This window comes from Schistocerca americana, chromosome 11 (genome assembly GCF_021461395.2).
Source record: "Schistocerca americana isolate TAMUIC-IGC-003095 chromosome 11, iqSchAmer2.1, whole genome shotgun sequence".
NCBI classification, from domain to species: Eukaryota; Metazoa; Arthropoda; class Insecta; order Orthoptera; family Acrididae; genus Schistocerca; species Schistocerca americana.
Window position 1 is genome coordinate 35496821 of NC_060129.1, and position 18438 is coordinate 35515258.

At 42.8% G+C, this 18438-nt stretch overlaps 1 protein-coding gene across 1 annotated transcript in view; it reads right to left on the reverse strand.

Moving 5' to 3' along the window:
- LOC124553209 (zinc finger protein 708-like) overlaps positions 1 to 18438 on the reverse strand; it is a 123518-nt gene that overhangs the window by 35225 nt on the left and 69855 nt on the right. Inside the window, exon 5 of the mRNA XM_047127102.1 lies at positions 191 to 228. Within this exon, the coding sequence (XP_046983058.1) occupies positions 191 to 228 (38 nt within the window). The remainder of the gene's footprint in view (positions 1 to 190; positions 229 to 18438) is intronic.

Here is an 18438-nt window from a genome sequence, read left to right on the forward strand (position 1 = left end):
ATATTTAGGAACAGTGACATAATGATTGTTGCAGAAAATAGCATTACTGACCATACTGCCTTGTAATGCTGCTGCTTATCACTAATACTGAATAATTACAGTAGTGCATTTTATATCTGAAGTACTCACACAATTAATAAATAAAAATTTATTTCTCAAAAAAGTTCTGCAGTGAATTATGAAAACTTACCTTGCACTATCATATGTGTATCTTGTTGAGGTTTCCACCTGAAACATTTCAAGAAATGTAAAGTGATTTACAAATGATGAGACAGTAAATAAATACCATTATACTAACACCCACCAACATGTGATTGGTCCACAAAATGCTGTAAGTGAGGCTTGAAAATATCATTAAAGAGGACACGATAAACTGTTGCAGTTACTGAAACAGAATGGTAGTAATATTCTCTCTTCATTTTCTCCCTTTGTCTTCAGTACTGTAAATAACAATACAAGCCAGTAATTGAGTTGTAATCATACTTCCTCCAACACTTCACAAAGAAAAGTGACCAAAAACGTCTTTAATCTGCCATGCACTTACACCTTGGGTGAAATTTACGTTTACTTTTTCTTATTATGAATTCTGACAGTTGAATCGATCATCGGAAGTGACACATTTGGTCCTTTGTGCTCTGGGCAGCCCAGAGCAACTTGCAGAGGTGAGGAGTGACTTCTAAACCCAACCTTAAGCTCACATCCAAAACTACATACAGGCTTTGACCATTAAATATGGAAACATTAACAAATATTGGCAAACTAAATACTTTCAGGCATTGTAAATGGACAAGTTAAAGTTGGCACTACAAAGTAGTACATTCACAGATGAAGAAATACCACGTTCGGAGAACTGTAGATTCTTCGCAGAGAACACAGGGAAGAAATTCATGAAACTACTCCAGGACTAGGCTTGGTACTCATAAATGGCAAATCTATGTTGCAATTGGTACCAAATTTTTCATTACTTCCAGAAAGACTCTATCCCTGCAATAATTCAATATGTAAATGAGAGGTACACAATCATCAATTTTATTAAATTTTTTATCCTCAAACTGGTACAGAATGGAGGTGAGAACATTTTCTGCCTAAACTGTTATTAAACGTATTTATTCACAACTGGAATTTTGACTTATGCCATTCTCAAGTGAGAGCTTACTATGAACTAAGTCAAAGCCATTAAATGTAACATCTGGTGCATGGGGAGTGGAAATTAAGATGTGCAGTATGACATGACTTTGATGGAAATTATTACATGAAGTACTACAATTGTATAGGCATACAGATGAAAAGGACACTTGTCTTATAATGAATATGGAATTTGTAAACATGGTTAACACAAAGAAAGTGTTGTCTCAAACGGAATTACAAAGCATTCATATATCACACTGAGCTATTACTTTAGAATCATGCAACTGCCAAATTAACAATTTTGAATAAATACATTCTGTAACAGTCCAGGGAGAAAATTTTTTCATTTATAAACGTCTGCCTGACTGTGGATGTAAAAAAAGGAAAGATGGTAAAAAAAGACATTTAGCAAAATTGTTGGCAGCAAACATCCCCCTACCCCCACATACGCCACCAAAAAGATATGAGGTCAACAATAATATGATTTGGGAATATCAGATGGCTTATGTGCCAATAGCAAAGCACAATTCCAAAAAGATGATTAATTTCAGAGTTAGACATAGATACCTGTTGAAATTGACCATTACCACTGAATAATAAAAGGAAGATTCCTGGCCTAGAATAACTGATAACTATGTTCACAGAAGATTCAAGGAAATTCCATGAAAAGTTCAAGGAGAAAACAAAAGCAGAAATTCTAAAATGCAAGATATATCAGACATAGCTTAGGACAGCAAGGTCCTATGAAGGGCAAAGTGACAAAAGACTAAAGGAGCAAAATACTATTGGAATACATTTGTAAAATTTTAGAAGCCTTATGACTATAAAGCAAGACTGCTTTTATTCAATATTCTTAAAGAATCTGAAATACGGAAGACAACACGAGTCCTATCAAAAGAACTTCAGTCTCAGTTGAGGTATGAACAGACATTACCCAAGGCAATGGACTAACTCCATTCTTCTTTCAGACCATACTTGAACAAGTGAACACTGAACAGATGGAGCAGTTGTCAGAATCTAATACCAGAAGTTGAATGCTACTTAGAAAATGGATAATGTCAAAATTGTCTGTTCAAATTTTGTAGATAACCCAGCAATACTGACAGTGTAGAGAAAGCACAAAACAGATAGGAAGAGAAACAGTAGGAAAAGCATTACTACTCATCTCCTCTGATAAGAAGCAGTGAAGCAGTAATGACTAACAACAGGACTGCAACATCCCAATCAAATACGAAGTATGGGAGTAACGGGGGAAGACAAATTTATGTATCTAGGAGAAGTCATGTAGCCAAAACTCCAACTTGCAAGGCAGTCATTTGGCCAGAATACACATCTGTTTCACAAATACTAATTTTAGAATCAACAAAAGATAGGGAAAATTACCATAAAAGAAAAGATATCAGGAAACAGAAAACCAGCAAAAACATTTAAATTCAGAAGCAATACAGAAGTATAGATAAATATGTAGGAAAATAACTGGAGACAAAATTTGGCAAAGAAGGCTAATGAGTCTTAGCATACTAAAAAGAAAAACTGTGCAGCAGTACTAAAAACTTAAAAAATTAACTCATTGGCTTACAGAAGTGCACATAGACCTATAAGAAACTTGTATAAATAACCAAGAAATTGAATCAAACCAAATACAGAAACAGAATTGAGTTGATAAATTCTCCATAACAAAATAGTTCCAAGAAGACAAGATAGTAACTGGACATCAGGAGAGAAGAAAGAAAGAAAGAAAGAAAGAAAGAAAGAAAGAAAGAAAGAAGTGTGCATATGAAGTAGTAGCATAAAGAAATGTAAAACCTTAGCTGGCCTGTATTGGAGCAGGACAAAAATTTTTTTTTTTTGTTCCACATTTGCAATACCTTATCAGGAAAGCATAGTGATGGTGTAAGTACTGCAAACAAATTACAGCAAGGAGGTCAAAGAGTCTCTGCAAATATGCTGGCAACAGTATTCAGAGTATTTTGTTACGCTACAGCAGTGCTCATAAATATTTTGCAGTTACATTGTTATCCTGTCAGTACTGCTTGCATGCAGTCACAAAAGAAAAACACATGGAAGTGTCACTCCATCAAGAGCTTCATGCTGCTGTGGTTTTGTATCTAGTGAACGAACAAGATGGTACAGCAACAATGTAAGTATATATTCCTTTAGCTGAAAATTACATAACTTGCCATGATGGTATGGTATTCATGAACTACTATTTCTCACACATTCACTAAGTGATTGTTTACTTGTAGAGAACTAGAAGCATACCAAAACAGAACACTTGCTTGATGTCAGACAAGCTGTTTTGCATGTCTTCAAGATTGGGAGGTAGCAGTCTAGTACTGCTATACAATATGGCATATCACAACCACTAACAAGTTTACACAGTCAGTACATGAAATAACAGCAACCATTAAACCAAGGTCAGGTCATGCTTGAAGAAGAGTGAGGAAGAAGGACAGAAAGATTTGTAAGCAATCAGCTGCTGCTCCAAGAGAAACATCTTACCATATTAGGGATGATCTCAACCAACATCATAGACTATGCTGACAAGTCTACAGTAAAAAGTCATGTAGTAACAAGTGATCTACATGGTAAATGACATAAACCCACTCATAAATTCAAAAATTAGGGACAGGATAGAGTTTGGAAGGAAAACTCGAACTCAGAATGCCAAAGACAGGTCTAAGGTGGGGATGTTTCCAGTACAGTCACATTTTAGAACCTAATATGATTCCATGTAGAAGAAAGAATATGTCAAATAATTGGATATTTCAGTATGTCGATGATTCTAAACACACCTCTGTCTATTTTCAAAACAATTCTTTTCTGACCGAAAACAAACTTTTTGGGTGCATAAGCCAAAGCATGGATCTAAATCCAGCTGAATGCCTCTGATATGCACTGAATTAATGCGTTCGTGATAGAAGAACAAGAATCAATTTGCTGGTATCTTATTGGACCTATGGTCAGAACTCCCAATTGACGAAGTACAAAAGCTTGTGGATTCAACGCCAAATTGATGTGCAGCTGTGATCAAAGACCCTGGGTATGCACCAAATAGTGATTTGTTCTTCAGATCCCAAAATAGTTTTATTCTTAAAAAGTGAGACCTACAAATTACTTTTCAGTCAAAAGAATTACTTCTCTCTTGCTGTAACATAACCTTATTTAAACTATATGTAGACTTGTACTAAATACACTCCTGGAAATGGAAAAAAGAACACATTGACACCGGTGTGTCAGATCCACCATACTTGCTCCGGACACTGCGAGAGGGCTGTACAAGCAATGATCACACGCACGGCACAGCGGACACACCAGGAACCGCGGTGTTGGCCGTCGAATGGCGCTAGCTGCGCAGCATTTGTGCACCGCCGCCGTCAGTGTCAGCCAGTTTGCCGTGGCATACGGAGCTCCATCGCAGTCTTTAACACTGGTAGCATGCTGCGACAGCGTGGACATGAACCGTATGTGCAGTTGACAGACTTTGAGCGAGGGCGTATAGTGGGCATGCGGGAGGCCGGGTGGACGTACCGCTGAATTGCTCAACACGTGGGGCGTGAGGTCTCCACAGTACATCGATGTTGTCGCCAGTGGTCGGCGGAAGGTGCACGTGCCCGTCGACCTGGGACTGGACCGCAGCGACGCACGAATGCACGCCAAGACCGTAGGATCCTACGCAGTGCCGTAGGGGACCGCACCGCCACTTCCCAGCAAATTAGGGACACTGTTGCTCCTGGGGTATCGGCGAGGACCCTTCGCAACCGTCTCCATGAAGCTGGGCTACAGTCCCGCACACCGTTAGGCCGTCTTCCGCTCACGCCCCAACATCGTGCAGCCCGCCTCCAGTGGTGTCGCGACAGGCGTGAATGGAGGGACGAATGGAGACGTGTCGTCTTCAGCGATGAGAGTCGCTTCTGCCTTGGTGCCAATGATGGTCGTATGCGTGTTTGGCGCCATGCAGGTGAGCGCCACAATCAGGACTGCATACGACCGAGGCACACAGGGCCAACACCCGGCATCATGGTGTGGGGAGCGATCTCCTACACTGGCCGTACACCACTGGTGATCATCGAGGGGACACTGAATAGTGCACAGTACATCAAAACTGTCATCGAACCCATCGTTCTACCATTCCTAGGCCGGCAAGGGAACTTGCTGTTCCAACAGGACAATGCACGTCCGCATGTATCCCGTGCCACCCAACGTGCTCTAGAAGGTGTAAGTCAACTACCCTGGCCAGCAAGATCTCCGGATCTGTCCCCCATTGAGCATGTTTGGGACTGGATGAAGCGTCGTCTCACGCGGTCTGCACGTCCAGCACGAACGCTGGTCCAACTGAGGCGCCAGGTGGAAATGGCATGGCAAGCCGTTCCACAGGACTACATCCAGCATCTCTATGATCGTCTCCATGGGAGAATAGCAGCCTGCATTGCTGCGAAAGGTGGATATACACTGTACTAGTGCCAACATTGTGCATGCTCTGTTGCCTGTGTCTATGTGCCTGTGGTTCTGTCAGTGTGATCATGTGATGTATCTGACCCCAGGAATGTGTCAATAAAGTTTCCCCTTCCTGGGACAATGAATTCACTGTGTTCTTATTTCAATTTCCAGGAGTGTAGATTACAATTTCATATTTTTCAATTACCCATGGCAGATTTTTCTATTATACACTTATGTTTATGTAAGTGAAACTAATGCATTCTAGCAAACATTTTTGAGTGTTACTGTAGTAGAACTGTATTTAGAACCATGGTGAGATTAAATGAGCAAATAGTAAACAGTGGCAGAGTACAAATACTGTTTTGTTCTGCAGATCACTATACGCAACCTGATGACCCTCTAGACAGCAGCAACAATCCTTAAGTACATTGTTTTACGTGAGCTCATCAGATCAAATCAAAATGAATTCAAATAAAATAACTACCATATTTTACAGACTGTAAAGTGCACCTTAATTTTCAAGCAATATTTAAGAAAAGTACATTTTTACCATTTTCATCAATAAATTGCAAAGTCAGCCTAAAAATTTCTCAGTTTTTAAAACCAAAACGACCATTAAAAATCACTGAAATTCAATATCTGAACTTCCCTCTTTCCTCCACATCATTGTCCTCTTTATATATAAGATGGTCTTCACTACTACTGAGAGCATTACTTATGCCATCCTTCGTGAAAGATTTAACTGTGATATTTTCTTTCACCCTAGATCACAACAGCTTTATTGACCAACACACTTATTTGTTTGTAGATCATTTTAAGACACCCTTTGTCATGATTTCATGTTGGGCTTAATCCATCATCCATTTGTTCCAATCCTCTTCCATATACACCGTAAATACACTGAAGTGGCACTGAAACTGGTCTAAGCAATCGTATTCAAAGACAGACACATGTAAACAAAGATAATATGACACTGCAGTCCACAATACCTATATACGACAAGTGCTGAACCAGCTGTTTCTGCTGTGACAACAGCAGGTAATTAAGATTTAATTAAGTCTGAACGTGTTGTTACAGCCAGAACATGAGCAATGGGGCATAGCATTTCTGAGGTAGCAATGAAGTGGGGATCTTCTCATGTGACCATTTCAAAAGTGTACAGTGAATATCAGTAATCCAGTAAAACAAAAAATTTATTACATCACTGTGGCCAGAAAAAGATACTGCAAGAATGGCGCCAACAACAACCGAAGAGAATCATACAATGTCACATATGTGCAATCCTGCAAATTGCTGTAGGTTTCAATGCTGGGCCATCAAAAAGTATTAACATGCAAACCATTCAACAAAACATCACTGATATGGGCTTTTGGAGCCAGAGGTCCACTTGTGCATCTTTGATGACTGCACAACACAAAGAATTACACCTCACCTGCAACTGTCAATACCGTCATTGGACTGTTGATGACTGGAAACATGTTGACTGGTCAGACAAATCTAATTTCAAATTGTATTGAGTGGATGGAAGTGTATAGGTATGGAGACAGCTTCATGAATCCATGGACCCTGCTTGTCAGCAGGGGACTGTTCAAGCTCGTGTTGGTTCCGTAATGGTGTTGTGGGATGTGTGCTGTAGTTGTATGGGACCCCTGATACATCTAGATATGACTGGCAGGTGACATGTACATAAGCATCCTGTCTGATCAGCTGCATCCATTCATGTCCATTGTGCATTCCAACAGACTTGGGCAATTCCAGCAGGACAATGCAACAACCCACACATCCACAACTGCTACAGAGTGGTTCCACGAACACTACTGAGAAACACTTCCGCTAGCATCCTAATTCCCCCAACATTAACATTATTAAGCGTATCTGGGATGCCTTGCAATGTGCTGTTCAGAAAAGATCTCCACTCCCTTGTACTCTCTTGGATTTATGGTCAGCCCTGCAAGATTCATGGCGTCAATTCCCCCTCCAGCACTACTTCAGACATTACTTGAATCCATGCCATGTCATGTCGTGACACTTCTGCATGCTCACTGAGGTCCTACATGATATTACACAGGTGTACCAGCTTGTTTGGCTCTTCAGTGTAGTGTCGACATCAAGAAGTTGCAATTGTGAAGTAAGTCCTCCAGCAATAACAGCAAGCTCTGTATTTAACTGTCTCAATTTCTCTTTCACAGAATTTTACAAACGACTACTCAAGTGATCGAGCACAAGAAGAGACCTCTTCTTCAATGAACTGCCTTTCCTTCGCTCCAACACAATTCATAATTTTGTACCGGCCTCAACCATCCAACCCTTGTCATGTATGTGAACAACACCTGGGAGTATTTCAGAAGGTTCTGACATTGTTTAAAACTTGAAAATGATCACTGGATTTAGTTCAGTACCTCCAACACAACATGAAAGAACAATAGTGTAGTGCATTTTTCATGTTCACTTGTTTTTATGGTTACTGTTTTAGCACCTTTCATGGCAACAATTTTGTTACTTGCCACATCAAGTCCATCATATTCACTATTTAGCTTAGTTCCACAATGATTTTCTTTCAATGTTGTATAATAGTGTGATGGAATGATAACACTCTCTCTTCGCACTATGGCATTTTATATGACGTTTTGGTCTTGGTTCACATGCAAAGTCTATGATGCTGTAGCACTAGCTTACAAGCATATATTTGAGTCATTTGAGTCATTTTTGTAGCAAATCTAGTAACATTTAGATGGTGTGCTTGAATCCGTTTCAATATAGAATCATCTATTGGAACACAGTGGAAAAGTTAAGCTGAATGCTGTGTGCTGTCAGTGTAAGACACTAAAATAGAAATGGCCATACTTATAATCAATAACTTGAATTATACAGGTTTACATAAGAAGCTTAAATACTAAATGCAATGAAATTGTGTGACTAAGAATTTTACGACAAAGGAATTTCCAAGCTCGTCCATCGCTACGATAAGTGCCTTAATTTAAATGGCAACTATGTAGAAAAGTAGTATTTAAGTGTGGCTTTCATCTGTATATAATAAAAAAAATTTCCAATACTTTATTTATTTTTAATTCCAAAACGTAATGTACTTTGTGGATAGCCCTCGTATTATGCAGTGTGATCAAGAGAGGTCCACTTCAATTGGTATGTGCTACATAGTAACCTCAAGCAAAATGTATATGAACAAGAAATTATGATCTCACCTGATTTGACAAACTTGTTTGTATCGAAATATTTCATTGTATTTACTTATTTTAACAGTTGCATATGATGGCAGTTCATCATGTTTTCACTGATATTTAATGTAATATTTATCCAAGAATGTTTGGTAAGCTTCAAAGTGACCAGCATAGGAAGGTGCTTATTTCAAGTTGTTTAGTTTCAATAAAAACAATGTACTTTCAACCACTGTTATTCTAATTTACTTTTGCATGATGTTTTGAAAATGACTAGCATGGTATGGTTTCTTGAGGTTATAAATAAGCCGTTCTGCTGTGCCTCATAGTCTTTGGTAATATGTTTGTTTCTCACATAGTCTGGGCTAATGAACAGTTACTGCTAAGTCTGGATAGGTTTTGACAGTAGTTGAACTGAAGTCTCTCGGCAGCCAACCAGTTGTGCCATTTGAACACTCAAATTGTATGGATGACAGGATTTTGGCATTATCTCATTACATTCAATTCATTTATGTTTTTGAGACTGAAGAACTTTCACTTTGCACAACTGACAGTTCTTTTTTTCTGTACTTTGATGGACAGTCACACAGCATCACTAATCAATTTATATTAACACATAGTTGAAACTTAGATTTTAGTTCTGATGTCACAGTAGCTTATGTAACTGGGGAATCTGCCGAGTATTCTTAGTCACACAATTTCACTGCATTTAGTATTTAAGCTTCTTATGTAAACCTATATAATTCAAGTTATTGATTATAAGTATGGCCATTTCTATTTTAGTCTCTTAGACTGACAGCACACAGGATTCAGCTTAACTTTGCCACTGTGTTTACATCTCATTATTTCCTTTCCACTGCATTTAACATCTGTTTCAGTAACTTGTTTAATTATGCATTAACAATTGAAATATATGAATAACTTTATACTTTTAGGTGTTGCTTTTTTTTCGTTTTTGGTTTTAGGGCGCAAAACTTCTATGGTCATTAGCGCCCAGCCCGTGACTTAGGAAACAGTAAAAAACCGAAATTTAAAACCAGCAGCAATGGGAACAAAGTCATAAAATTGGAGAAACTAAAAGCAGAAGGAATGCTTAAAAATCCACTACAGAAAGGGGTTGGTTGTCCCAAAAAAAGCTTCAAATGACTGACATCATTTCACTGGCACTAATAAACTGGAGAACGCGGTCGGTTGAGCGCGTGTCATCTGCTAAAATCGACGATAGATCAGGCGATAGCTGTAGACGGGAGCGTAACGGATTAAAATAGGGGCATTCAATTAAAAGGTGTCTTACCGTCCACAGCTGAGTGCAGTGGGGACAGAGTGGGGGAGGATCGCCGCTTAAAAGATGTCGATGGCTAAAAAGACAGTGCCCTATCTGGAGTCTAGCTAAATTACCTCCTCCCGACGACGCGTTCGGGAGAAAGAGGTCCAAGCGCAAGGAAGGGCTTTCACTTCCCGCAATTTATTATGGGTAAGTGTTGACCAATGCGCATGCCATAATTGAGCAACTTGGCGACATAAACCGCTCCGTAGATCGGTGAAGGGAAGCGACTGAATAGTTGGCCGAAGAAGAGAGACTGCAGCCTTGGCTGCTATATCGGCCGCCTCATTCCCACAGATACCAGCGTGTCCTGGGAGCCAGAGGAACGCCACCGAAACGCCCCCCAGGTGGAGCAAGCGCAGACAGTCCTGAATCCGGTGGACCAGAGGGTGCACAGGGTAAGGAGCTTGGAGACTGAGGAGAGAGCTGAGAGAATCTGAGCAGATTACGTACTGTATCCGCTGATGGCAGCGGATGTAGTGGACAGCCTGGAGAACAGTGTAAAGCTCCGCAGTATAAACCAAACACTGGTCGGGAAGCCGAAAGTGATTTGGGGTGTCGCCAACAATATAGGCACTCCCTACACCTAACGACGTTTTCGAGCCGTCGGTGTAAATAAATGTGGCGTCCGTCATTTGTGCACATAGAGCAGCAAATGCCCGACGATAAACAAGTGTAGGGGTACCATCCTTGGGAAATTGACAAAGGTCACGGAGCAAGTAGATCCGGGGTCGGAGCCAAGGCGGTGCTGTACCCCAAGTTGTCAAGAAGGTTTTAGGAAAGCGGAAGGAAAGAGAATGGAGCAGTTGACGGAAGCGGACTCCCGGGGGTAGTAGGGAGGAGGAGCAGCCTGCATACCCTACATCAAAGGAGGCGTCGGAAAAAATGTCATGGGCTGGATTAGCAGGCATGGAAGACAGATGGCTAGCATAACGGACTCAGAAGGACTGCTCGCCGATTGGACAGCGGAGGTTCAGCAGTCTCAGCATAAAGGCTTTCCACAGGGCTGGTGTAAAAAGCTCCAGACACTAAACGTAATCCACGGTGGTGGATAGAGTCGAGACGCCGAAGAATAGACGGCCGAGCAGAGGAGTAGACTATGCTTCCATAATCCAATTTCGAGCGCACTAAGGCGCGAGAGAGGCGGAGAAGGACCACTCGGTCCGCTCCCCAGGAGGTACCATTCAGGACACGGAGGGTGTAGAGGGATCGCAGACAGCGAGCCGAAAGATAGGAAATGTGGGAGGACCAGCACAGTTTTCTGTCAAACATAAGACCCAAGAATTTAGCGACGTCTGAAAACGGAAGGTTGACAGGACCTAGATGTAAGGAGGGCGGAAGAAACTCCTTACGTCGCCAAAAATTAACACAAACGGTCTTACTGGGTGAGAAACGGAAGCCGGTTTCGATGTTCCACGAGTGGAGGCGATCGAGACATCCTTGAAGACGTCTTTCAAGAAGGCTGGTCCGTTGAGAGCTGTAGTAGATCGCAAAATCGTCCACAAAGAGGGAGCCCGAGACATCAGGAAGGAGACAATCCATAATTGGATTTATGACGATGGCAAACAGTACAACACTCAGCACGGAGCCCTGGGGTACCCCGTTTTCTTGGGAGAAAGTACGGGAGAGAGTAGTGTTCACCAGCACCCTAAATGTGCGCTCTGCCATAAATTCGCGAAGAAAAGGGGGCAGCCGGCCTCGAAAGCCCCAAGACGACAGTGTGCGGAGGATGCCTGTCCTCCAACAGGTATCGTATGCTCTCTCCCGATCAAAAAATATTGCCACCATTTGGCGTTTCCGGAGAAAATTGTTCATGATATACGTTTAGAGAGCAACAAGATGCTTTCGGAATACGCATTGGGCATGTGTTAAAAGACTGCGGGATTCCAGCCACCACGCTAAACGGTAAGTCACCATACGCTCCAAAACCTTACAGACACTACTTGTGAGAGAAATGGGGCGATAGCTAGAGGGGAGATGTTTGTCCTTTCCAGGTTTCGGAACGGGAACGACAATAGCTTCCCGCCATCGTCTGGGAAAGGTACTGTCGGTCCAAATTCGATTATAAAGGCGAAGGAGGTAACGCAGACTATGGGTTGATAAATGCAGCAACATTTGGACATGGATACCATCCGGTCCTGGGGCGGAGGAGCGAGAAGAAGAGAGTGCATGTTGGATTTCCCGCATGGAGAAAACAGTATTGTAGCTTTCGTGATTTTGAGAGGAGAAAGCAAGATGTCGCACTTCCGCTGCACGTTTCTTCGGAAGAAACGTTGGAGGGTAATTTGAAGAGCTCGAAATCTCAGCAAAGTGCTGACCCAATGAGTTAGAAATTGCGATGGGGTCCACTAAGGTATCAGGCGCGACAGTGAGCCCAGAGACCGGGGAGAAACTAGGCACGCCTGAGAACCGTCGAAGCCGACTCCAAACTTCCGAGGAGGGAGTGAAGGTGTTAAATGAGCTAATAAAGAATTTCCAGCTTGCCTTCTTGCTATCGCGGATGACACGACGGCATCGCGCACGGAGCTGCTTATATCGGATACAGTTGGCCAAAGTTGGATGGTGACGAAAAACGCGAAGAGCACGTCGCCGCTCACGTATTGCGTCACGGCATGCCTCGTTCCATCAAGGAACTGGGGGGCGCCGGGGAAATTCGGAGGTGCGTGGTATCGAACGTTTCGCAGCTGTAAGAATAACGTCAGTAATATGTGTGACCTCATCGTCGACACTGGGAAAGCGACGGTCATCGAACGTCGCTAGAGACGAAAAAAAGTGTCCAATCGGCTTGGGCAAACTTCCAGCGTCACGAGCGCACATATGGCAGTTGAGGCTGCAGTCTAAGAACACATGGAAAGTGGTCACTCGAGTGTGTATCATCAAGGGCGAACCATTCGAAGCGCCGAGCTAGCGGAACAGTACCGACCGCAAGGTCCAAATGAGATAAATTTGTTGTGGAGGCAGACAAAAATGTGGGGACCCCAGTGTTGAGGCAAACTAGATCCGCTTGGTGGAAGACTTCTAGCAATAGTGAGCCACGTGGACAAGGATGTGGAGATCCCCAAAGCGGGTGGTGGGCATTTAAGTCCCCAACCAGCAAATAGGGGGGTGGAAGCTGACCAAGAAGATGAAGGAGATCAGCTCGTGCCATTGGTGTGGACGATGGAATGTATACCGTACAAAGAGAGAACGTGTATCCGGAAAGGGAAAGACGGACGGCGATAGCTTGGAAGGAACTGTTTAAGGGGATTGGGTGATAATGGAGAGTATCATGGAGAAGAATCATGAGTCCTCCATGGGGTGGAGTGCCTTCAACAGAGGGGAAGTCATATCAGATGGACTGAAAATGAGGGAGAACAAAGCGGTCATGGGGACACAGCTTTGTTTCCTGAAGACAGAAGATGACCGGCGAGTAGGATCGTAAGAGGATCGACAATTCATCCAGATTGGCTCGAATGCCGCGGATATTCCAGTGGATAATGGACATAGGGTGAACAGAAAATGGAGGAATGTGACCAAGGGTGCTGTCAACTCAATGACTGCTCAGAGCTTGCGACTGACAGCATGGAATGGCATTCAGTCGAAGGCAGAAGATCCTGATCCATAGGTTGGTCAGGAGCAGCTCCTGCCACCAGCGATCGGCCGGTTGACCGGCCACCAGCAGTGCGCCTCGGCGACACAGAAGACGGCCGAGGGCGATTTCCGCCAGGTGGTGCTGTAGATGGGGCACGCCTTGGCGGAGAAGGAGAGGAACTGTGTTTCTTTGTAGCCTTCTTGGAAGTATGGTGTTTAGATGAAGGAGGAACCGATGGTTGTGAAGTTGCGGTACGTAAAAACTCTTCACGAGTATACTCTTTTTTCGAAGACTTGGCGTCTGACTTTTGGGCTCGAGAATTAGCAGAACCAGACGAAGGGTGAGCCATAGAGTGGGCAGGCGAAAGTGGTGAGGTTGAACAGGTGATCTTTGCGCTGGCCGATCTGACGACTGTGGTACTAAAGGTGAGGTCGCAAGTCTGCGTGGCCACCTCCTTTGTTGGCCGAGGAGAAGCAAGGACAGTGCTGTATTTTCCTGCCTGAGGCACGGTGGGCTGTCGACTGGCGAATAATTTTCGAGCAGCGAAGGTCGACACCTTTTCCTTCACTCTTATTTCCTGGATGAGCTTTTCGTCCTTAAAAACGGGGCAATCTCGAGAGGAAGCAGCGTGGTCACCCATACAGTTGATGCAGCGAGGGGATGGAGGTGGACAAGCACCCTCATGGGCATCCTTGCCACACGTAACACATTTGGCCGGATTGGAACAGGACTGGCTGGTGTGATTGAACCGCTGACATCGATAGCAACGCGTAGGGTTTGGGACGTAGGGGCGAACGGAAATTATCTCATAGCCTGCTTTGATTTTCGATGGGAGTTGAACTTTGTCAAATGTCAAGAAGACAGTGCGGGTTAGAATGATGTTCGTGTCAACCCGTTTCAGAACCCTATGAACAGCCATTACGCCCTGGTCAGACAGGTAGTGCTGAATTTCTTCGTCAGACAATCCAGCGAGGGAGTATGCATAAACGACTCCACGCGAGGAATTGCGTCGACACCTTTCTGAATAATGAAAGGATTGACCGTGGAGAAGTCGTGACCTTCATCAGACCGAGAAACAACATGGAACTGTGGCAACGATGGAAGAACCGTCTGTATCTGAGACTCAGTGAACTTACGTTTGTGAGCAGACATAGTGGAAGGTGAGGAAACCATTGCGGAAGAATCCCCCATGATTACCGGCGTCTCCGATGGCGTGCTCCTCCCTTGTGGGGGTCCTCACTGAGGGCACACCCGCCTTAGGTGATTGTTCACACCTCAGGTCACACCTCCCGACAAACGGACGGAGGGACCAATCGGCACTTTCGGAAGGTATCAGCTCGAGTAATCACCCCTCCCTGGGCCTGGCCGTTACCAGGGGGTACGTACGTGTCCTACCTGTCTACGCGGGGCGGGGAATTACGCGTTAACCCGTCACCGGCTATGCATGGAAGTGCGTGGGTCGGCCTTCAGACACGCACAGGGAGGAAAAAAGAGAAAGGGAAAGGAAACGCCGCAGCAGAGAAAAGGGCAAAGAGAAGAGGGAAGGAAAAGAGAAGGACAGAGGAAGGACGAGGACTTGCAAGTGTAGAAAGCAAGGAATTTGGAACAGTTTCGAGCGTCCGTCTCCGGACGTAGGCACAAACCATACTCCCAGAGGGGGAGAAAGGGAAGGAAAGAGCCGGAGGTGAGTGGGGAGGGGGGGGGGGCGAAGATGGGGGACGGGGAAGGATGCGGAAAGGGAAGGGAAGGTATGCAGCCCGGAAAGGAAGGAGGGCCACATTAGCTCGGGGTCCCGTGCTCGCTACGCACGTGTCCACAAAGGAGTTGTGGACCCCCTGGGGGGTAGATGTTGTTGACTGACAAAATCTACAGTAGACAGCTGGTGGTGTTATCAGGGTATATACTCAGTGCTGAATGGGCCTGACCTATGGATGGGACTGTAGAGGTACATTCCACCATCAGCTTTGTTCACCAGCCTGAAAACACATCATAGGACCAATTCTAGAACATTAATATTATACATCTTGACTGAATTTTCTCAAGTAAGGAGTCAGCTCACAGAGTCAGTAATGCTACTGGCACACAAACTGAAAATAACAAACACAAGGCCAAAATATTCAATTAGCCGTGATAGATGCACATAATCATAGCAAAATGAAGCATGTGCATGAATAATGCTGTATGGCACATTTTGGAGTTTTTAGGAAATCGACAAAAACCATTAATAATATTATAGCAGATATGTATTGTTTGCAGATGCAGACTGTTGAAAATAGTTGGTTGTGCTTTTTAAAATTGCGCTCAGGATAGGTTTTAGAAAATAAATAACTATTAAAATGGAAAGACCATGTATAGCAACTGATATACAGCATTACAGCAGATCACACTTTCTCTACTGTAATGATAAGGTTGCCTAGAATCTGAAAGTTTTAAATAAGAAATTTATAACAAGATACAAACTAGTATTTATTGTAAACTGATTACTTTGGTCTTAAAAAGTTATAGAACATGAGCTTGTTATCAAGTTGAGACCCAAATCTGATACATTACACTCAGTTGGCACACTGCATGTTTTCATAAAATGCCTGTATTTTGATTCCATGTATTTCGTCACGTCCAATAGATCGCTTTTCTTCTCCTTACAAGTTTCAGTACCCCATTGTGGAGCAACCAAAAACCGCAAGGCATCAGAATTTCTTTACTTCACCATGTTTCAAAGTAAAATGTCTTTCACATGGATGAAGTATGCTTATGCCTCAAGGATCGTCACTGCATAACTTAAACCAGAGCACACCAGTAATTTTCAAAGCTGGTGGCGTTTTGTGAACCAGCTCAATGGATCCTATGCCCTTTAAGTCTTCCATCACCTCCTGAAGTCAGTTTTGAATGTTCTACACAGGCCTAAGCACTGACATGCTTCCATTCTAAAGGAGCCATAAATTTTGACACTTTTTCCTCGATCATTGCAAAGTTCCTGTCACAAGGTAGGAAACTACGACTCGAACATAGAAACTTTTTATGTGGTTCTCCACAGTACTTTCAGTTGACCAGACAGAAATGAAATGCTAAAACTCTTCAGTTATTGTTCTGCCCAACATGGTGGTCAGACCATATAATTAGTTTGCATTCCAAACCTTCTTCAAGCATCACAAATTTAATTGGACAGGAAACTATTTTGGCTGAACCACACCTTGCGCCAGATCCATCCTACATGGTTCATGACTTTGGTACTTAACTAAAACAGTCCAATTGTGGCATTTCCAGATTTTAATAGAGAATTTGTTTTATTATGTGATGCATAAAACAATACACCAGGCTGTGTCTTATCAGAAGAGGTGGAATGTGTAGAACATCCAGTAGCTTACGCTCAAGGCAGCGGAATTCTGCAGAATGAAATTATCCCACAATGGAGAATGAGATGTTAACCTTATTTATAGGCTAACATATTTCAAATTTTATCTGTTATGGTAATACATTTAGAGTAATAACAGATCGTGTGGCATTAAAATGGTGGTTGTGGTGAAAGAATCCTTCCCAATAGGTTGACATGATGGGCAGCAAGACTAAGCGAATTTGACGTTGAACTTATGCATGAAACTGAGTAAAAGCATGGCAATGCAGATAGCTGAAGCAGAAGAGTAGCAGTATTACATATTACTCAAAATATCAGGGAACTAAAACCCAAGTAGAAGTCTTAGATAAGAAAGTAGTAATGATAAAATGATTGCAGTCTGTAGAAGGCAGCATTTCAGCTAGGAGTAAATTTGTTACAAGAAGGTCAGTATATAAGGGTCCAAGGAAAGTATAGAAGAAACTAACACCGAAGTTGATGCTGGTTTTGGAACCTGACCACAAAGACTTGCCCATTAATTTGGAGTACACACACCATCAGTGAGAGAACTGGTGGAAGAAAAGTTTACATTTACATTTCTGTAACAGTAGCAGGGAAACAAGCACATCATGAGTGCTACATAATCTGTACGTAACTCTTCAAGAGGGAAGTAGTGGGGAAATTTGTAAGAGTAAAATCTCAGCAACTGTTATTAACTGCAAAAGACAAAGGAAGACAAGTAGAAATGGAGGCAGCAACATCACAAAAATGGCACTGAGAAAAAATCACCATCTGTCTGGGTATGGTAATATGAGTGGGGCAGGATTCCTGTACAGTGAAACTGTTAGAGGAAAAGGAATGCAATAAAGAAATGGTCAAGCCAGAACTGTACTTTCAGCAGGTCAAGGCACAATGGTTGTACTCTAGCTTTGTCAAGATGGTAGTACCAGCTAATTGTTTCAAGAAGCAGATGGGTACATCAGCAAAGAGACTAGAATGGAAGGTGAATGCTTTCTTATTAAATGGAACAGCATGCAACATAATGGGGCCTAGTTCTGCCTGTCTGCCATGATTTCATGGATAACTCACTTGAGTATTTCCCAGCTGCATTTGGAGCCCATGAAAATACCACCTACCACAAATCTAATCCGCTTGAATCAAACTGTAGGTCCAGAATTAATGTAATCTATAAACTCACTGCAGAACCAGCAGGAGGGACCAGTCTCCCTGGAAACCTTATTGCAGCATGTAAATTCATATTGTGAAAATCAGCATCAGAATGAGACAACACCATCTATTGTCATACCAACTACTGCAGTGGCACTTGTTCTGCTGAGCCTGGTGTTCTTTTGGAACATAAAAAACAAAGAACACGACTGAGTTCGGACCCAGCCATAGTTCAGATTACACTGGGTTGGATAACCCAAGCATAAAAGCAGCAGAATGAAGCAGAATGCACAGTGATATAGTA